At 44.2% G+C, this 22,834-nt stretch overlaps 1 protein-coding gene across 14 annotated transcripts in view; it reads left to right on the top strand.

Annotated features, from left to right (window-relative positions):
* The window catches only part of celf5a (cugbp, Elav-like family member 5a), a 193,251-nt gene that overhangs the window by 153,833 nt on the left and 16,584 nt on the right, over positions 1–22,834 (top strand). For 10 of the 14 annotated variants that reach the window (XM_037115198.1, XM_037115191.1, XM_037115190.1 and 7 more), the window contains exons 4-6: positions 1,272–1,400; positions 7,094–7,173; positions 15,783–15,929. In XM_037115198.1, the coding sequence (XP_036971093.1) occupies positions 1,272–1,400; positions 7,094–7,173; positions 15,783–15,929 (356 nt within the window). The remainder of the gene's footprint in view (positions 1–1,271; positions 1,401–7,093; positions 7,174–15,782; positions 15,930–22,834) is intronic. The other 4 variants (XM_037115192.1, XM_037115199.1, XM_037115187.1 and 1 more) reach the window with 1 other exon arrangement.

Here is a 22,834-nt window from a genome sequence, read left to right as displayed (position 1 = left end):
CCACTGTGGGAACGTGGGTATCGGCTTGTGTCTGGGTCAGGGAGACGACAACAACACGACACACTCGGTAGTCGTCACAGGTCACCCTGACACCGCGCAATACCTCTGGCAGCGATTTATGCCGCTCCCAACCCCTTCACAGCGGCAGGCGCTTGTCCTGTCTCTTGCTCTCGTCTCTCCGCTGTGACTTCACGGGTCAGAGTTGGAGAAACAATCTGTATAAAGGGAAGGTTTTAGTGTTTCTGCTGCCAGCAGAGACATGCAGCACTGTAGCATTAATCATATAAGGCCAGAGTACATCAGTAAACACAGTGTGTCAGGTCAAGGTAAAGATCAGATCCCACAGCATTTAACAGGACTCAATAGCATACAGGCTATCTATTGAAAAGTCAGCGTTATTCATGGCATGTCTCCCAGCCTTTTCGTTCGCTCGCAGGAGAGACACACCATTGTTCACTGAAGAGCACACTGAAATATTTTCTCTGGCTACACAAAAAAACACTGGATCAGCAGCAATTAGTAGAGTAAGAGAGAGATAAAGAGAGGGAGGGAGGCGGTTGAAAAAGAAACGAGGGGGGAAAAATGTAGAATCAGCGAGAGAAAAAGAAAAGCAGAAAAGAGGGAGGGGAGAGAGAGATGAATAGAGAAGGGAGAAAATGAAAGACAGAGAGAGACCAAGAGAAAGAGTGGGTAAAATGGGGGGAGAGAGAGAGAGAGAGAGCGAGAGCGAGAGCATGGGTTTCCAGCTAGTATAGCTGTGGTGTGTGTAGGAGGTTGAAGCTGCCTGGAGCCCCTGGTGCTTTTAAAGGACCAAAGACTTGCTCATTGTCTCGGGTCTCTGTGCCTCTGTGTGTGTGTGTGTGTGTGTGTGTGTGTGTGTGTGTGTGTGCGCGTGTGTGTGTGCAGAAACCTCTTCATTAGTCTTCCCATTGCTCTTCCCTGCAGCCCCTGACCACCCACTTACCCCCGGCAGCTACAATATATGTGCACATGCGGGACTGAACCCAGTTATACAAGCGATTAAAATGATCAGTCTTGGAAAAAAAAAGAAAAAAAAGAATACAAAGTGACTCAAGCAGTGCTAAATAAACTGGACAGTTACTCATGTGCATCAAGGCTCTGTAAACAAATGTGTGTTCACAGAACCTTCTTAGATTAGACCCAGCTCCAAAGAAGAAATGACGAGGTTTCACCGCTGTATTTCCTCAAATTGGTTTCATAATTGAGGTCAAAGTTATAATTTAACCTTTTGTCTCACTGTTTTGTTCCAGAAGACAGGAAGTTGTTCGTCGGGATGCTGAACAAACAACAGACCGAGGAGGACGTCTACCGTCTCTTCGAACCCTATGGAGTCATCGAGGAGTGCACGGTCCTAAGAGGTCCTGACGGAAACAGCAAAGGTAGGAGCCAAGATCCAGTTGTCAGCACTATTTAGGTCACTGGCAGAGGAGTGACAGTGTGTGCGAGCGTCTACGTCAGCCAGGGTGTGTGAAATATATGTGACATATGCGGCGGATATGGGTCAGAAAGCATTTCCGTTTAATTACAAACATTTTCACGCTGCGCTATTTGATGTGCTAGTCGGCTGCAGGCGGTTACAAAAATGTTAAGCCTAAGGTATCAAGTACGGTTTGATTGATGTCTGACTTTCATAATTAAGAACCATGAGACGTTAAGTGGGAAATGAGTCAGAAGTGTTCCTTTTGTTTAGTCTGGACAGAAATTATTGTAATTTGATTTTTGTGGCAGCAGGCCCTCAGAAATCTATGTTTGTCATTATTTTAAAGGCGCTAATTGTGAAGTTTTGTCTTTGTTTGGAGACAGGTAGGGAGATTTTGCATAGCTGTGGATATAATCTGGATAAAGTCAAAAGGCCAGATGCAAAACCAGGACTCTCCACTCGCAGGGTAACCACCAGCAATACAAGACGCCCCATGTTATCAGTAATTGTTATCCCATGAAATATAGCAATGATTGAAAATAAACATGCAATAATGCTCTATGTTATGGTCCTTGCAATAAGTGACAGTGAAAAGGTATTACATCATGGTCTGAGTTACTACTCATTTCTGATTGGCTGCAGGGTTATGATTAACTAGTGATAAATGAACACCTCTGAAACTATTATGTACTACTGAAGGAGTTCCAGTGAAACTGTCTGTTCATCATTCTAATTAACATGCCAATGCCTGTATCTAAAATGATTAGCACTGGCGTCAGCTGGCTGCAGACACCTCAAAGTTAGGAGTCAATTAAATGAAAAGAAGTCTGAAAATCTTATTTACAATCGTTAGCATAGTCCTTAAGCACACCATCCTCTTAACACCACAGGCTGGCACCTGTACTGTCAGTTCAGTGACAGTGATCACTGTTTTTGTTAAGTTTACCACCCAATCACATTAGCCATTTCACATTTTGCTAGCATAACATAGCATAGCATAGCATAGCATACCATAGCATACTAGCTTAGAGCTGGTTTACAGCTGGAGTAGTGGGCAGCCTTTGCATAAGGATCTTATACAGTTCAAGCTGTTTGTCAAACAATCAGGTGTGCTGAGGAATCAAGAGTTTTGTGGAAAAAAAAGTGTTATATACTGATGCAAAAAAAGCAAGAAAACATAAATTAGTCAGTGGTGAACCGTGCACATCAGAAGTGGGCCTTCTGTGCCCCCCTCCTTCCCCCCTCAAAAAAAATAGAAATAAAAAATCACAAACGAAAAATACATGGCGTTATTTTCCTGCTCCATCTTCAAGATTGCGTTGCTCTAATATGTACACAGTCACACTGCCCCACACACACACACACACACACACACACACACACACACACACAATCGGACGTCAGGTAGACAGTGACTTTATAAACAATCTTTTAACAAGTGTGTGGAAACAAAATGCAACCAGTTCAACGAGATGCAAGACTAGCAAAACCAGCAATAAAAGATAAGTTCCACTCACCGAGCCTGTGAGCCAAGTGTATCTGTTCCCAGCTGCTAGCATGAAAGTGACATCGTCTGCTTTTGCAGGTTGATTGAGCTCGAGGTGTTCCTCTCAGGTGTTCGGGCGCTGGGCGGCCTTTTTAAACAATGTCCATCTTTTCATTAAACGGTCGTCTTGAAAAAGGGCACTGACAATAAATCCGCGATATTACCATCTCCACCTGCGGTATCAGTATCATCTCCACCTGTTGCTATTTTCAACGTAGGCTATCAATCACAGCTCGCTAGTTAAGCTAGGTCTGACGTGACTGAGCTAGCGGGCCTTCTAGAATACCCCGGAGCCGTTGAATATCTTAAAGAATACGCCCATTGGCTACATATCCAAATATGATTGGTTGATCAAATTGTCAATCCAAATGTACGCGCTCATTACGTTTAATGGCCAGGGCTTTCTATGCAGGAAACAGAATACCTTAGATGGAGGATATTCTGCCCAGAGACACCGTAGAAAAATATCTGATTGGTTGATTTTTTTTCCCCAACAGAAAATCATTCAAATGCGCAGTGTATGGACAGAAAACTACATAAACGAGTCGGCGTAATTTTCTTTTAGTCATAAAATGAATAAAATTCGTTTCTTTTCCATCTGAGGATTTCAGGGCCTTCTCTGAATACCTTGAAGGCCTTGAAGCTTCGCCACTGAAATTAGTTGTGCGTTGGACAGTTCTGGCCTCCGGGTCACCCATTTATTCCTGATAATGGACACTTCCTCAGGCACTGTCCCTTACATAAGGCCATTGTATATAAATGTGGGCTATATAAAAGTCTTGAAAGATTCTTATAGTTGATAATTGCATCCCAAACACATTGAGTTTAACTTACATAACTATTATGTCACTGTTCACCATGAACTGTTTGTTGTTGTTTCTTTATTAAGATTCATACAGACATATCATGCGTTTACTCTGCACAGCCTTTTAACAGTAAGAACAGTGGTTGTTAAGTCATTTATTTTGTGCTTTTCTCAGATTTGTGGGGGGTTGCCTTTATTTGATAGAGCTTAAGAATAGAAGGAGGGTATAATAATATTAATAAGTAAAGTAAAATGATGTTAATAAGCATCTTGCTAGCAATTAATAAGAGACATACTAACTAACACGTAGCACAATTAGCTTCATATGAAGTCTTAACTAAAAGGTGAGTCATTTTAAAATGCTGACTGTGCCATCACCAGCTCTTCCTCAGCACATGTCTCACTTTGGGAACTCCTTTACATTACAAAGCCGCGTTTTCCTATTCTGCCACTAAGTGTTAATCTGAGGGGCTCTTTCCTACGGATGCGCTGCATGCCCTTACTGTAACTACTGTAGTGTTGATATCTCGCAGGGCTTTTTTCAGGCAGCCGAAAAAAACTTTTGAAGACATCCGTTCCCTCTGACATGCAGCAAAGAGCAAAGGGACTAGTGGTTTTTCATGTCTCTAAAGCCTATTCCCCAGCTGGCGCTTATGGAAATTGTTGTGGAATTATATCTGAGGGGGTTTGAAGCACGAGCGTTCTTACTCTGCAGTGGTTTGGAGGAGGAGGAGGGAAAAAGATGGATGTCAAAACAATTCAAGTGTCCCCTCTGTGACGAAGGGGGCAGCCGAGGGGAAGTTGCCAGCGGTGGAGAGTACATTCCATCAAGTACAATTTTGACGTCCTTGTACTTTACTTGAGTATTTTCGTTTCATCCGACTTAATACTTCTACGTTTGAGAGGCAAATTATGCACTTTTTACTCCACTATGCTTATACGACAGCAGTAGTTACCCGCAGTTAATCATTTAGACATAAATCCTGATGTTGCAATATCAAACAATGCTGGCATATAAAGGCACCAATAATCAAGTAATATGTATTGTGTTATTCTGAATGTTCCGCATGACATCTTTGATGCAAACTAAATTATTCCTATGTTGTGGCATTGCTACTTAAACTTAAGTAAACGTTCTGAATACTTCTTCCACCACTGGAAGTTGCATTCCTCTTTAAGGCTTTGGAGTATCTGTACTCTGTCTGGAAATGGAAAATTTAGTCTTTTGAAAACACTGCGCCCACCACCAACCAGGCAGTGCCCAAATCCTCTGACAACCACAGCCCTGCTTTGCGCACGTCTGTTACATTTTGGGCCTAACAGCGATAGGAGGACAACAAGAACATTGGCTTATTGAGCTTTGTTTGTGCTGCTGACCACAGTGTAGATTCGCTGCATCATCACTGTGATGTGATGGTTCGCCGCTCTTCAGAGGAAACAGTTGTGCGGGCATTTAATTACAAACTTAGACCACCATCTCCCAGGGATGGGCATTTCAAGCAAAAATGCAGTCCAACTCACCAGAAACTACTTGACGATTATTAAATTTTTCAATCTTCTGCTGTCTGTTTGTACTGTAGCATACATCGCCACGGGTTTATACTGACCTTGCGCAAAAAAATAATAAATAAATGTTTGAAAATAGTGATGCAGTTCTACCAAGGCCACTGATAACATGGTGGTGAGACCTGGTGGTGCCATTGGTGAAAAATAATGGAAAATCCATAAAATCTAGCATGATCCATTCAAATACTTTGTTCCTATATTTTGACCCGTCCTTGGCCTTGCATGCATTCTACAGTATTTTCAAGTGTTCTTTCTTCTCATGGCCACAACGTTGTCATATGAACGCTTACATTTTGTGAAACGCAACCCTTTCCCACTTTTAGTAAGACTGTTATCGTGTAAATGAGTCAAAACAAATCACTTGGTTGAAACGCTTATTATAATATAAACTGATGCTCCCTAGCTTGTGACTTGCACAGTTTCAGTTTTATTTGAAAGTAGGTAGGCGATGCATGGCTTGCAGAGTAAAAAAGTTAACGGCATTATTAAAGCACCGTATACCGTGTGACTGTAGCAGAGTCCTTGTACAGGTCATGCCGAGCTCGAGCTCTTTTCTATCCATATCTCAATAGGGGGGTTGCGGTTTGACAGCTGAATGGGCATCTTGATTGGCTGGTGTCCACAGGGGTAAGCCCATTAAGAGTGGAAGAATGGCAGGGCGGCTGGGTCAAGCAGGATAGATGATAAGAAGAATAAAGTATGAAAGATTAAATAAGAATAGAAAAGAAACTTGAAATGAAATGAAATTAGGTGAAATAGGGTATAATTATGAGAGGGCACGGTGGCTCAGTAGTTAGCACTGCTGCCTCGCTGCAACAGAGCCGCGTTCGGTCCTCACGTGCTTCCTCATGGAGGGTTTATGTGTTGTTTTTGTTCCTCTGCCATCTTTAAGTTTGATAGATTCACTCAAGAGAAAGGGAGAGCAGTGTGTTGGGCGTGCTGTATAGTCTGCACACATGTATTACCGAGACTGTGTGTTTGTTTTTTTTTACGACTGATCATTTGTACTACTTTGTCTCAGCCTTCGACCCAGCGCATCCAAAAAGAGTAAACGGATAAAGTGTTATTCATGTTTTAATATAAACTCAGGTAGTAAGTGCCACAGTGCTGAGGATATTTCCAGAAACGGGGTCTGTACATCGGTGTAGTCATTTCTATAATTAATGTGCAACGGCTCACTTTGCGAGTTCGAAAGCTATCCTCACTGTATCTACTCCTCACAATATTCCTCTAGGACATCAGAGCTAAGAGTGTTGGTTCTGTGGTTTTCTGGCCTTTGGACATGCATCTTCGCATTCACAAATATTGATCATAACATCCTGTTGTGGGGAACGATAAACTGCGCCGAATTCTCAGATGAAGTGGTTTTTTCCTCTATTTGAAAACATTATGAGTTTAGCCAGTTTTGCTACTATTTAATATGCACAGACAGGCATGTGGTGCTAAATAGCATGCTTTTCTGCTTCATCAGTGCAATCTCTTAGCCTGCAGCTCCTGCCTGCTTGTCTGCCTGCCTAATGCCCGGAGTGGGGCAGCCTGCTGTGCAATGAGAGCCTCTCACTGCACAGTGATTTTCTGCGGTGTCAAATATAATTCAACATCTTTTATTAATATATCGTATATTTAAACTGACTTGATTGATTACATTTACTGCATATATACACCGTGTGTTTGTGTGTCTGCGTCTGTGTGTGTGCCTGCATGTGTGCGGTGTGCATCTGCTCTGTCTTTTCAGGTTGCGCCTTCGTCAAGTTCTCCACACACACCGAGGCTCAGTCTGCAATCAGTGCCCTCCACGGCAGCCAGACCATGCCAGTGAGTACAGCTCTCTCCTTCGCCAAAAAAAAACAAAAAAAACAACAAAAACACAGAAACACACACGCACACCACGCAACATCCATCACGCACATTCACAATCGCTATGGGCAGTCTGACACTCTGGATTCAGAGCTTTAAACTCCAGGTTCTGACCCCCAGCTTCAAGGTTTTTAATCAACGTACAGGAAAAAAAGTGCAACTGTCCTCATAAATATTCCAGTTTTAAAAAAAACAGATCCAACCAGAAACCTTCTGTCTGTATAATTAACGTGGTGCTTTCTTTTTTTTTCTTTTTTTCTTTTTTTTAAAAACGTCCAAATCTAATTTCCAGATAAAACTGTTTAGAATGATAATTGAATTTTGGGTGAGTCATCAATCAGTAGTTCTGCTTGCATAATCAGTGAATATAACTCCAGTTTGAGATTACATTTGCTCGTTATATAAGCACGCCGTGTCCTCTGAATTCGCTCCGTATTGGATTTACTATGAGCGTGGAAGCTGTGCCGCTCATTTGTATGTGCCTCGTGTTTAGGCATCGGTCCCTGTATACCTGACGGTGTCAAAATAAAAGCTACTTACTCCGCACTCCAAACCTGAATAGAGTTATTCTCTGTGACATCCGGCGGGCGGACCGAGAGTCACGTCCCATATTATACAGTGGCATGAAGTGTACTCTGCTTTTATCCTCATTTTTGTTTCGGGAACTCTCGCCTCTGAGAAGCAGGGGCCCTGAACTCTCTGCCACCCTATCTCACAGATGTCGCGTTTCACTGTATGATTTCATTATTAATGGTTGCCAATGTGTGGCTCAAGAGAGGAGAGCACGGAGAAGCGTGGGAGCCAGCTGTGCCGTTTTGGCGCAACCTCAGAGTCAATCTAAGTGCAAATGACTGCAGGTCATGAGGAAAGACTCTGGATGTCCATTCTCCATAGATACCCTCCGTCTCTGTTGCTCCATCCCCCCTATCTCTGCTAGTTCTCTGCCCTCACTCGTCTCTCTTTGGCAGCCTCTCGGGATATTAGGCAATAGACTTGTTTACTCCACCTTTCACCACATTGGCTGCTGAATTATTCATCTAACTATAAGCAGGGGGCAGAAGGAAGGGGAGGAAGAGTTGGAGAGCGAGTGAAAGATGGGGAGAGAGAGAGGCAAAGGGAGAATGAGTGAATGGACAGGATTTATACCTCCTGCTCTGGTAAATTGATTATAGAAATCTGATCAGCATCTCATATCCTGTGGCTGCTGAAGGAGAGGGCACAGTGTGCCTGCCTCGCTGAGATTAGCAGACCACCGGTGGACAATTACGCCTCAGCAGGACGGTGCTATTCAGAGCAAAGTGTCCATCAATGTAGCCAAGATCCTGGAATAAACCTTGAACCATACATCCTGTGTCCGTTTCAGTTAAAGTTGATTGCAGTTGAGTCACAGCTGCCAAGCGAAATCATGTACATTTATGGAATGATTGAGTAAATAAATAATCGTTTCATTTACAACACATAAATAAAGAAGTAGAACACAAGAGGAAAGACCATTGACCGCTACACTGAAGGGTACACACTGAACTTGTTAAGGGCATCCATTGCCTGGCAACTGTTCTAAGAAATCGCCTCATAATCCTGCTTCTCTAGGGCTAATATAAATGATTAATCGTTCTAATGAACTAAGACAAACTGAGCCAGCACATGTAGATGTGAGTGAGCAGATTTGCTACCACACCAAGGCCCCGGCTGTTGAGCCGACTCAGCGAGATGACCATGAATAAAGCGCAGCCAATAGCATCGCTGGCCGAGGTGTTGAAGTGCAGCGAATATTAACACCGCGACTAACTACGGCTGTTTGAAAGATCTACTGCCAACAACCCCAAAGCATGAAGACTCGCTTTAGAGTTTATCAGTGTGCACACACACGCACACATGAACGCCTGTGTGTGCATACATAAACATCTACAAGCAGAGGCACTTTGTGGCGAGCACATTAACATGAGCGCACACATGCACACGCACACATGCTTTCCCTATAGGGCTCCTCTCTGTGTTTCACTGTCACATGCTCTTACTGCCATGGGCTAGGGTCAAAGGCCTCCTGACTGATGTTATTTTCCAGCTCGGAGGACTTGAGCTGAATACATTTATGTTATTCATGTAGAGGGGGAGTGGGCATTTTGTATGTGTTGGGTATGTGAGTTGGGAAGGAAAGAGAAAATCAGCATGGAGCGCGTTGCACGAATGTGGAGAGTATCTCTGCATGTAAGGAAGGCGAGAACGGACAAAAAAGTGATAAACATCCCCCACAATCCCCATATTTATGTACTTTCCCATTCATTTATCTGTATGATTGTTTGTCTTTGTAGTACTTTCCCTTTTGCATTTTTCCCATTTTATTTCCACAAACGTAGTCTGTATTTTTTCCATTTCTCTATGTATTTTACCCTAACCCTGCCATTCGAAATGTGACCGGAGGTCAACCTTCCATCCATTTGTTCTCCTATTGCAGAGGGAAAGTAAAACACCATTTAAAAATGAATGAATTGATAAAACATTTAATTATTTATTTGTTATAAATTAATAAATGTCTACTTTTTTTAACCTCCTCCTCGAGGTTGGTTGGTTGGTCAGTCAACAGGATTACATTACCAATTACAATTACAAATACCACCCAATGGATTTCCACGGATCTTGGTCCACAATAGACACCATTCACTTTATGTCCGTTATGGACTGATCCAGGAATTTAACATTGTGAGACATTTTCATTCATTTGTCAGGGAATAATGCATAGTAACATATCCAAACAGATCTGCGGGGAGGGGGGTAAAGAAGATTGCGCTCAGCAGCTAAACATTTTTTGGACCAGGCTTGATCAAATTAGTGGGAGTGTGAAGCCCTGGTTAGCGGGTAGTGTTAGGGCTCTGCTCTGATTTCTGCAGCTTGGGTCCTCTATATGCGTTCATGCCTCCGTGTATTCATCTGTGGACACATGTGAGGGACGGCGAATGAAAAATGATCTGCCGATAGCCAACTACGACATTATGTCACCGCATGAGCGATGATGGCGAGATAGTGTAAGTGTATTATGGCAGCGTCATCGGCAGGTCACATTTTTAGACCTCGGCTCGATCTCCATCACGCCCTAACCCGTCATATTTCAAGCGTCCAGACCTCTGACTCCCATACTACCATCCCTCAGCCTCCTCCAGCTATTACACACACACACACACACACATACACACACACTGCTACAGTTCAGGATATGAGTGGCTCAATTAAACATTTAAACGCTAGAGCTGTAGAGCAAATTGCTGGGATTCAGCAGGGCCGTGTAGGAAGTAAGTCCCGGGACAGAGTTACAGCGAGGCGAAGAGGCAGGTGTGGGTCAGGTCCGTAGAGCCGCGCTGATTTTTTTTTTTTTTTTTTTTTTTTCTCACTCCGTATCCACGTCGGCTCAGCCTGGGTTTGAGAGGGCTGTTTTCAGCTGACACAGGGCCCCGAGATGGAAACACAGGAGCGGGATGATGGGAGGATAAGAAGCAGAACAAAGGAAAGCAAATGAGGTGAAGTTTTCAAAGAAGGGAGGGCTGGATGGTGGAGAGCGAAAGAGAAAAGAGGGTTAAAAAGGAAAAAAAAAGGCATCCAAATGTGGTTAGAAGAAGAACTCACATGCAAGTAGATAGTACATACTCGTATAAGTAAGAACCCAGTAACGATCTCATTGTGTATTTAATGAGATGCAGAGTTTTAATGTCAGCATCTTACAGGGATGACAGATCTTTGTGTTGCCACTCATTAAACAGTGCTCTGCTTTTATATTTTTAAGTTAATGTTTATTGTTTAAGACCTGTCATTCCTCCCCCCAGCACCACTGTTTTCTGCACAGGCTATTTTACATTCTAATGACAATGTATATTACAGTCATCCATTATTTTGCCAACCGAGCTCAAAGAGGATGTATATTTGTGTGTGATTTCATGGCTGGGGAAGCCTTATTAGCTCAACTGTGCCGCACAAAGGACATAAATTGCACACTGTAGCATCTAACTATATAAAAAAAATGGGGGATAAAAGGGAGCATGGTGAGGTCACGCAGTGTCTAAATATTTTGGAATATGTTGCTGTTTGTGCTGCGAAATGGTTTAATGAGGACAGCAAAATTAGGAGTGTGCGTGTTTGTTTGTGTGTCCGTGTGTAGGTGCACGATGTTCATAGTACTAAAATGGAGCTGAGGAGATTGATGGACATGCAGACAGAACACATCTCTTAGTTCGTAGTCTGTTGCTCTTGTTGGTTGTTAATGGGACTTCCTCGTCGGAGCGATCCACCACAGGCCGACGGGGGGCAACGACAGGCGAAGGGAAAGTGAGGACAGTTCACAAGGGAGACAGAGGGAGAGAGCGAAACAGCTGTTTGCGTGCACCTCTCCCCGCTGGTTTTGAGTGATTACTACGAAAGCGCCGAAATGAATAACGTTTTATCTGTGGTGACAGTTCAGGTTTTGTTTGGTTTTAACTGCTAGCCCCCAGGCGTTGTCTGATGTGGATTTTGTTTTGCGTGTTCCCTGACTTTATATTTTCCCACACTGACCCACAGGGACATCAGCCTCTCTGTTTTCCGAGTCCTCCTGATTTATAAATTACCGGTAGGTATTGGGCACAGCGCTGAGTGCGAGCACTACAGATAACATTAATGCTTCTCAGATATGTCAAATTGTTTATAATCTGCAGTGAGGATAATCAATGGAAAATGAAGCCGTGGTAATATATTCTGATTCAAAGATGCAATTTTATTTTGTGTGCAGTGGTTAAGAAAAATGTAAGGATGTTAAACTTGAGACGTATTCCTTAATTTTCATTTTTTTTGTGCTAGCATAATCATAGCGCAACTAAGCCATGCAGAGCGGGACACCATTAAGGTGTTCTGTTCACCAGGTGACACTTAGAACTACTCGGACACTACAGAAGATCAGTCCGCTGCAAGCCATGTTCAAAGTTAAAGAAGTGTGGAATACGCAGCTGGGCGTGCAGGTTTGGACAGGCACCAAGCCTCTTTGGCAATGAGAGCGAACTATAAAGAGGCAGACTTTTCCTTTTTGGTCCTGAATCTCTGTGGTGCCTTTTTCTTATCCCCCCCCCCCCCATGTTTAACTCCCCCCTTCCTTCAGTGGCTCTCTAGGCAGCTGGGAGCCGCCTGGTGGAGGGGATTCTGCTCACACTTGGCAGCTTAAAAATTTAATGAGACTTTTTACTTCACACTTCATCCTCCTCTCTTTATAGCAAATGGAGATTCTGCTCACTGATATCCTGAAAGGACTAACTGGGCAAACCTGGGAGACAAACAAATGAGGCAAGGGGATGCTTAGCCGACAAGCCATATGATTCAGCTGTCCTGAGGGGAGGGAGTGTGTGTGGGGCAAAGTCAGCGTATAGACCTCCTTGAAAAAAGGTTTGCAGAGAGTGGGGACATACATGCAAAGGTATAAAAGAGAACGGCACAAGGCCTCTTATACAACCAGACAGGACACTCCAGTCTAGTACTAGTTGGAAAAGAGCTCGACTGCAGTGTTCCAACTTAACACCCTCAGATTATAAAACTCAGCCTTCCCCAAAAATTGTAGAAGCAGAGCAGGAACACGTACTCCTCATTATCAAAAAGGGTAGGGTTTTTTAATAGCTTTCTTTCTTTTTTTTCTTTTTTTTTTTTTTTAACTGTGAGAGGGAGTCGAAATATTCAATATGTACTAACAGAACTCGTCTGTATGCTGGTGCTGCACTGCCCCATCCTGGACTCTCCCAAAGTTAAACCTCATAATAAAGTTAATGATGCAGATAGTAAAAAAAGAGCTGGACTGATGCGCGACAAACCCGCAACAGAGAAAACACATTCGCATTCAGAGGTGGTCTGGGACACACGTGACCACATTCTGTCAGCGGTGTGTACACACACACACACACGTGTCCTTGGCCAAAACGAAGGACCGCCTACTCAACTGCCGTCCTCCAGGAAGCCACAACGACAATCATAATGTAGTAAACGCTGTCTGAATTCCATTCAGTCCACTGTAATGTAAATTACATCTCTGGGCTCTTTTAACCTCCCAATGATAGCTGCAGACGTGTGTGAACCCACTCTGTTTCAGATAAACATTGATCCCTTAACAAATGGTGTGATTGTAAGACCAACATTAAAATCTTAGTGAAGCAGCTTGAGCGAATTGTACATCATTGATGCCTTCTCGATGTTTCTTTCCTTGTAAAAAGTGTCAGGTTGTCGCGGCATTGCTGTAAAAAACCTGCCTGCCCACGTCGAACCGCCCAGCAGCAGTTTGAACGCACTGTTTAAACTGATTTCCCCATTTGCATCAAATGTATTGAACACAACATATCAAAGTTAATCATGTCAAATCTTTCAAATGCAGTAAACGGTTTCTAATCAATGTGATATCTTTGTCATCTGTGAAGAACGTCGCCAGACTCCCTTCAAAAAATACTCCATTTTGACATTTGGCGCCATCGGAGAAACACCGTCCACAACTATTTTGGCCCACTTGTTAATTCGGCAAACATTATATGAAGGTTTTTATGTCTAGTGTAAAATCATTGTATTTCTTTGTTCTAGTGATGTAGGTATATCTGCATATCGAGCAGGGAGGTGAGAGGCAACTCAAAAGGCATGTTATTGCCAGGTGTGAACTGACCTGCTGGAAGCTGTCCATAGGTGGACGGATGGTAGAACCAAATGTGAACAGCCTCGAAGTTAATCCTGAATTGGTTCTTCGTGTATGAGATGTTATTTAAGAGATTAAGGAACAGAAACATTACTTTGCTCTATCTCTTGTTTCCATCCTGTTTGTTGTCGAAACACACACACAGCTCTTGATGATCAGCGAAAGTGTTGCCCCAGTGTGGCAGGATAGCACATACAGTCTGAAACACAACAATTAGCCAGTCAGCTGGCCAGAGTACAGTCGTCAGCCGGCTTGACAGTCTGACAATTAGCCTGTCAGCCAGTTAGCAACCATCTAGCTGACCAGCCTGCCAGTCACTCAATCACACAACTAACTAGACAGTCGGACAGCCAACTACCCAACTGGCCGCTCACCTACAATCCTTCAAACCAGTGATTCAACTGGCGAACAAGCCAGGAGCACAGGGCTCCGGAGGGGTTATAGAGAAAAGTGGGGAGAATGGAAAGGGAAGGGAAAGGAAGAGGATAAAATCTATATGCTACAGTCGAAGGATCCAGTGCCTGTCTTTAAACATCTCTCGCTATCTGTGGATGTCTTTATTAGCAGAACTCCTGGGACCTCAGGCAAGGAGAAATACGAACAAAGGAACCTAGAAGCTTTAATGTCTTATGTAATAAAAACAATAACATAACTAGAAGTACAGATGCAATTTCTGACACGACTCCTGATCCAGCCCAACCAAGAAATACCCTTTTAGCTCTTTCAGCAGGGCCCCAACCTTCAATCCAGACACCTCGCCAGTCACCACTGTTATTGACAATCTTGCATCAATTTCAGGGGGGCCCCTTATCGTGACTGACACACAACCTTTCTACACTGTCAGATCAGAGTAATATTTCGGCCTTTTATGTGGATCGATGGGCCAGTTTCGGGGCGCAGAGGGGAGGAGAGGCGGAGTGCACAAAAGGTCAACTGTAGCGCTAAATCATTTGAAGATTCTTAATGAAGGGTGTGTGGCAGACACACCTGCTGGTTCATTATTGGGCTGTGGAAAAGAGGTAATAGCGTTGATAAGGGGATGGATGGCCGGAGCCACGGAAAGGAAAGGAAGCGGGGGGAGGGGGGCAAAAAACAGGACAGGATGAGAGAAATTGCACTAAAAAGCAACATTTTCTTTGAAGAACACTTTCACCAAGGTCAATAGGAACCGCCGCCAATTGTAGCTCTTATTTCAAATGATTATACATCAAAGATCTTTTAACCTTAACTGTAGGAAGGAGCACCAAGGTTACATATATGTACTGTACCATCAGGGGTAAGCTGGGGTGGGGGGGTGAATAAAGTATTTATGTCAGGCACGGCGCGGCTGCTTTGTCCCGGGTGACTTTGTACATATGTTAAACAATGATTGAAGGAACGGATGGTCTCTGTCTACAGCGCACATCTGCCTTCAGAGCTGCTCACTCAATAAGTAGAATATTTTTATTCTCCACGTATCTCTGTTGGGTTCATGTTTATGTATGCGCAGCCACAAAATAAGGATCTCTGCAAAAAATACAAATGTGTAATGATAATGCATGTAGGAAGCCCCCCCCCCCCAGAAAAAAGAAAAAACCCTGACATGCAATCAGAGGAGCTCACTAGATATTGATGTTAACAGCGGTTGTTGCTGCTAATGAACACGAATTAATAACCAGTAACATTCTTCATGCTCTTTTATTTATTTATAAACCTTTTTTCGCTGAGGCAAATTCTTCCTGAAGTGGTTTGAAGCCTTTTTTGGGGGGGATAAGATGTTGTAAGACTGTGATCCTGTTGTTGACTGAGTGTTGGCCTTAGAGGTACTTGCCGTAAAGTGAGGCGAAGTGTCCACGCTCTTTTTGCCTCCTCTAATTTTCCATCCTCTTTACCTCCTCGTCGTCCTCAGGGTGCTTCCTCCAGCTTGGTGGTCAAGTTCGCCGACACAGACAAGGAGCGCACCATCAGACGTATGCAGCAGATGGTCGGGCAGTTTGGCATCTTCAACCCAGCCATCGCACTTCCCTTCAGCACCTACAGCTCTTACGCACATGCGGTGAGTTGGAAAACACGCACGTAGCACGGCAGGCAACGTTTGCAACTAGCTGGTGAAGGACGCAGATATTTCCCATCAAGAGTTTTTGGAGAACGCACGGGAGAAAAAAAATTGAGCTCCATTCTTTCATCAGTGGCAGCAAACACTCAAAAGGACTCCTAATATTGCTCCACATAAGCTAGCCTGACTCACCAGATGCAGACTGCAGGTATAAGCCACCTGCCATTGGCTGACTGTTTCTGATGGCATTCTCCTCCCCTTATGATACCTACCTAATACTGTTTCTACAGGAAACAACAACAATCTCCAAGCTAGCAACCTGCATGCTGGAAGTGGCAAGTTACCCTAACCCTGACCTGGATGCTAAAATTACAGACTCACTCAAGTTATTAGTTTTTACCTTTTCTTTTGGTGATTTAGGCAAATTCTGATGCCAACACTATTTTTCAGTGACACCGTTGCTAAAACTTTGGCTGCCTGACACGATTTTGGTTTGATTCAAAGGAGTGCAAACAGGCCAGAGCATTGTGTTTTCCCCCTACACCAGAATAATAATGAGCACAGTCCGATATTTCTCTGTGACATAGGCCAAGCTTTGATGGACTACATATAAGCTAATGTTTGCCCAGTGCCACATCAACCTAAAAGGGAATAAATAATATGTCAGTGTTGTGTTTATGGCTTGTTTTTTAATGCCCAAGTGGACAAAGAAATCAGTTCATGTGAATTTAAATGCCTATATCTCAAGTCTTTTATTCCATCAACTAAATCTGATGTAGCCAAATTGTGTGAAGACCTTTATGTGCAGAATTTGAACATACCGGGAGCCCTCCATCGGTAAAATCAAGCCCCTCACAGTAAGATGAGTGGAACAAAAGTGGAACAACGCTGCACCAGCCTTCACGGGAGGGGGAGAAAAAAATCAACCACACAACTCACCCAATCAGAGTCACTTGAAAGAACACATTAAAGGTGACACGTCGTCGCTTTTAACAAGTATCTTGATATTGTTGTGACTGCAGCAAGTGATGCTTCTTTCCCCTGCGTTTGCTAATTAGCCTGGTACGCATCATTTGTGTTTGACCCTTCAGGTAGTTCAGCGTGCTCCTGAAGTGGAACCAAAGAATCCACATCACACACTGGACACACAATTATATAAACAACTCTTAAGTAAACTTATTTTCATTATCCCTGGTCCACATAAGTGCTGGATATTCCAACGCATCTGCCGCTGAATTACATACTTAATATTCCAGTCCTTTCAGCCTGACAGAGCGACTTCTTGTTTTTTTTTTTCTTTCTTTTTACTTGGTAGACATCTTCATAAATGAATATTAGCCCAACTATCATCACTTCCATTAACATCACTTCTTCCCCCTCTCCTCCTCTTAAGCAGTGCTGTCATGCCATTACGTTCCAGCTTTCGCTACTCACAGCACGTAGACACTCACTCACACACACACACGCACATTTAGTTAGCTTGTACCCTCCAACCCCTTCATCAGCTTCCCTCTGCCCTCCTACCCCCCCTCCTTCCCCCCTTACCCACCGTACCGCCACCCCCCCTCAGGGCATGGCACCGTACACACACAGCAGACCCGCGGCTCTTTGATGAGTTCAGACAGCCTATGCAGCCCCCTCTCACCACTCCCCCCCACATACCCCCCCACCCCCCCACCCTCTACCCTCCATCACACACTGCTTCTCTACCCTTCCCCTCTCCCTCCCACTGTCCCTCCCTCTGGGCCCATGAGATGCTTCAGGGGCCACGGTTGACTCAGAATATTCCATGGGCAACTTATATGCACACAAACTTTCTTCCTCTTCCCTGCTGAGACAGAGCACACACCCACACACAGACACACACATGCACAACCTACTTGAAGCAGGCTAAAAATTAATTTAAGAGGAGCTTTCCACATCCAGCACTGCGATAAAAACCTGGGCCCCCTGTCACAACACGCCGCATGAATACACATAAACATCTGCGGAGTGTTTATTTACAGAGAAGGAGGAACACAAATTCTTTTTTTTTCCCCCTGTACTTATTTGGATGTCAAAGTTGTGTATTTTCTTTTCTTTCTTTCTTTTTTTGCTGTTTCTAAATGCCAGGATTAATTGTTGACGTTAGCCAGGTCTTGGGGGCTTATCCATTTCCCTTCATTTTCACATCACAGCCCTGGGACCCAGTGTGAAATGTGCAAATTGACCATCCCAGAGTAATTGCGAGGCCATCTCTTGTGCTCTCTCACTCCAGTAAAAAGTCCCACCTTCATTACCATTCATGAAATGCAGCCCTTTCCCAGGAAATGTGGAGAAATGCAAATGTTTAAGGGGTGGTGGAGGCAGTGGCGGTCTGCGGGGAGACCATTGTGCCCCGCTCAGGTTGGCCATGACTCTTATTTACTGTGGCAGAGACCCGTGTCGACTCATACAGACGCACACAGGAGCGAACACACTCGCACGCACCACTGCTGCAAATGCTGTTCCCCCCCCCCACCCACCCAGTCTCCTCTCTCTGATACACACATATAATATAACAAAGAGCAGGATGATGCTTGGAAAATCGAGTTCCGAGTGAAAGTAACAAGGGCACAGGGGATACTTCAGCATTAGAGAGAATCAATTACCATTAAATCTAAAGGAGAAATTGCACGTATGTGGTTACTCGAAGCAAAGATTATACGGCATGAATGATGTTAGTGAAGGTGAAATTCTCCTTGTATTAGTGTTATGAATCACAGAGACGCTGGATGCCATGTACCTGCATATAATGAATTTAGCAAAAATAAAGCAAGTCGGAATGAGAAACTCGGAGGCAAGGCAACCTTGGAGATAAACTCGGCTCAACTTTTTGATAAAGTAATGAGTGCACAAGAGGCAGTAATGGATTATCAGCGAAGGCACTTGTTTTCATATCTCGCTAAAGACTTATTTAATGAATCCGAATGCTGCCTCGGACTGCTAGGTAGGTAATAATGTGGAATAAGGAGAAATATTAGTTATCTTTAGTGCGGGTGTCCAGCTTGTGCAGCGGTTATGATTACATTACAGTCACCGGTGCCGGGTGTGTGCACATGGTGAGTAGTCTTGATTCGTCCGCAGCCACCGGGAATGCGCCGAAGTGATGCGATGAATGTTTCTTTTACGGCGAAGATAAACTACACATATTCCCCCCAAGATGAGAAAAAAAAAAAACCTGCAGTGACAGAAAAAAAGGGACTTTATCTGCAAAGACACACAACATGTTCGCCCACTCTCCGTACACACTGGCCAAGAGGAGAGGGTGGCACAGTATAGAATACAGATGTGGGGAGAGATGGTATATATAGCTATAACCAGGGAGTACAGTAAATGGTAAATTCAAAGAGCTACCTCTCCACTACAGCAGTGGATAGGATTATAGAGTTGAGCTGACAGCCAGTAAATTGGATTTTAGTCAAACCAGGAGGAGGAGGGGGCTCTGAACACAAATTGGAGGGGCACAACACTGACAACATATGCCAAAAAATGAGAAATGTGCCATTTTTTCCACGATAGACACAGACACCGGTGTGCCCTGACAGGAGACATCCTATTTGCAAAAAGGTGATTTCATAAAACACAAGCGGGGAGAGCGAGATCCCATGTTTCATTCCGGTGTTAGTTGTGAGCGATTATAGTTCGGCCGAATGTGAGCAATAAAACCGGCTTTTATTACCTTTTGTATTTCCCCTCCAAGACACAAACATCATATTTGTAAATGATTAGATTTGATTCGAGTCACTTGTCTTCCCTCCGTCTCGTGAAGCCGCGTCTCTTTTGTGAAGACAGCCATTTTAGCTTTCCCCTGGTCTCTTTAGGTGGAGGGCTGCAAGCTGTGTCAGAGGACAAGAGGGAAGTTTTTGTTTTGTTTTGTTTTGTTTTGTTTTCAGATTTAAAGGCACCTCCAGCGCTGTGCAGCCCCCTCCTCCCCCTCCCCCTCCCCCCAGGTCTCCCCCCTCTAAAAGATGCATTAAACTGAGTGTGAGATAGATGAATGAGAGGAGAGAAAATGGTTTAACTTGGTGCTAATGGTGACAATGTGTGGGTGGATGAGAGGGAGGATGATGACTGTAAGCTCACATTAGGAAACATCTCCCCCTGTTGGAGGGACTGGCATTCAGACGGAGCAACACACACATACACACACACACACACACACACACACACACGCACACACACACAGCACACATGAGAAACGATGCTAACAGATTACTGCATCATTTGCCTGTGATGTAAAAGTGCCTGCACACACACACATATGAGCATCTGTGTGTGTGTGTGTGTGACCTGGTTTAGTTGTGTTATACTTGTGAGGACTAGCTCTGACGCGCACACGCATGTATGCACGCAACAAAGAGCATCGGATGAAAAAAAAAAAAAAACCTATTAGAATCTTTCAGTGGAAATGTAGCCTGCTAGCATTGGTGGGGGGGGGGGGGAGTGACAAATGAGGCCCTTGAGCTTCAGTCTTCTGTCTTCAGTCTTTTAGCTCACCTCATTGACCCACCATCTCCCTCTCTCTCTCATCTTTCCCAACCTTTCTCACCCTTCTCTCTCTCATCATCATCTCTGCCTCTCTTTGTCTCTCTCTCTCTCTCTCTCTTTCTCTCTCTCTCTCTCTCTCTCTCCCTCTCTCTCTCAGCCCCCACCCTCTCCCTCCGTTCCCCGGCTGGTTGGGCTATAAGGGGTCACATGTGACGGTGCCGAGAGTCGGCGAGTCACAGAGCAGTGCTACTGAGATAATTGCCATGTGATAAAGAGGTGATTGCCTGCTGGCACCAGGGGAGAGTAATGCCATCAGGTTGCAATAAAAAAGCAGATGTCTGACACTAAATGAATGCTGCCGGATCCCGGGCAACTTTCTTTTTCTTTTTTTCTTTTTTTCTCTTTTTTTTTCTCCCTTTTCATCTCACGCGCTCCTCTTTTGTCCCCCACTTGTTTTTTGTCTGCCTCCTTCTTCCCGTCCTCCTTTTTTTTCTTTTCAAGAGGAAGCGGAGAAAGGTTTGCGTCTGTGATGATGAAGACCGCTCCTGCTCATTCCCCACCAAAGACGTTTTGCTATCTACCGGATAGCACATAAATAAAGAAACGGGAATGTCTTTTTGAATATAATGCCTTTGAAAATTTTTGAAAAGGAAAAAAAACCAAAACGCATATACATATGAAAAGTGAAATGGAACGACTTTGAATATCTCTGTCAGCATAACCACTCTGCTTTCTGCTCTTTATTTTATTTTTTTATTTTTTTTTTTATCAGAGAGTGTTTGTATTAACCACTGAATTCCAACATAATTACATGGTTGGGTTTCCAATTTTCTCCGTTTTAATTCGAAACGAAGCATCAATGAATGCCAGCGTTGTTATCCGTGGAAATCTGACGGATGGCATTAAGGATTGCTTTATCAAAGACGAGCATTGGGAAGACAAGCTTCACCCACCACCTCATTTCTACTCCCTCCCGGGTGGTAACTTGTTTGAGTCCACCAGGGCCCACACACCATAAATAAAGGCTGCAAGCTTATTAGAATCAGACCCGGTCCTCCTCTGAAAGCAGCAAGCGGAGCCCGAGAGAAGACAAAACAAAAAAAAAAAAAACAAAACAGAAAAAAAAAAAAACAGCGAGTGGTGTGACAGTGTTTGCTCTGTAACACCAGCCGGGTCCGACCCTTCATCCTGAAGTCCAACCCCATTCACATCCTAATAGGGGCGGGCAGTCACAGCATTGCCAGCGCTCGGGAGCCCCAGATCCTCGAGACCTCTTTGTTTGTTTGTTTCTGTGTCACTGCTTTTGTTTAGTTTCTTGTTCCCCTTCACCGTCTTTTTTTGCAGCCATGCCCCCCCCCCCCCAACCTTAAAGGCTCAATTTATCTTATTTGGAAAGGAATGGATGATCCCCATTTGTCACATTGAAATTATGCAAATGACAAAAGGCGCTAATAGATAGCAGTGGCGAGGCATGTGGCTAATGGATGAGATGCCAGCGCCGGGCATTCTACAGCGGGACAGCCACTTTCAGGTTACCTGACAGGGGCACTGAGGGAAAATAATTGGCTTTTCCGTCGCTGGGTCCCCATGCAAATGCAAGCGGAGTGGCATTCTATACCTCCACCGTCTCCCAACATCGTCATTAGCATTAGTGCCAGTGGCAGAGGAGTTTGATTTCTGCTTATACGAGTCATTCTCAGGCCACGGCCATCAGCAGCTCCCCTGACACATAGCAGCCATGCAGTATTTAACAGATTTGGAGATGGGGGGTGCAAGGTTGGTCCAGCTGTGTTTGTATTCTTATACCACCGAGGTCTGTCAGGCTGCATGGCCCACAAAAGATGGCTGATTCCCTCGATTAAACACACCGGTTCACAATCTGCAAGAGACACTGTACAGCAATAGATTTTCTTCTGAGTTAGGCGTTCAGCAGTGGTTTGAACGGGCAGCTGAGCGCATGAACTCACACAGACTCTATTGCTCGTCATGCGTGTTGTGTGTATGTATGTGTGTGTCCCGTGCATATGAATAAACACTCCGTGGGGCTGACAGGAAAATAGTTTCAGCTCCAACTTCTCATGTGATGCTAAGTAGAAATGCAGCGTGAGTGACAGGCGATTGATTTGATCTCTTAGTTGGGGTGAAACTCGACCGTGACTGCAGTTTTCTGACCAACATGGTGTGCTGCTCACACGGCCTGGAATGCAAGCTGCCAGCTACGCCTGCTTTAAAAATATTGCTGTAATGACTCAGGCTCTGGATTCAGTGACACCTCGGAAAAAAAAAAAAAAAAAAACAGTGTGCAGCTCTGCCTACCAAAGAACACAATGTTGTTTGGCAGAAGTTTGCCTCTAAAACAACTTCTCGGCGGCAAAAGACCGTGGTCATTTAGCAAA

Source organism: Acanthopagrus latus, chromosome 11 (genome assembly GCF_904848185.1).
Source record: "Acanthopagrus latus isolate v.2019 chromosome 11, fAcaLat1.1, whole genome shotgun sequence".
Classification (NCBI taxonomy): domain Eukaryota; kingdom Metazoa; phylum Chordata; class Actinopteri; order Spariformes; family Sparidae; genus Acanthopagrus; species Acanthopagrus latus.
The sequence above is the reverse complement of the archived record's forward strand: the minus strand, read 5'-3'. Positions and strand labels throughout refer to the sequence as shown.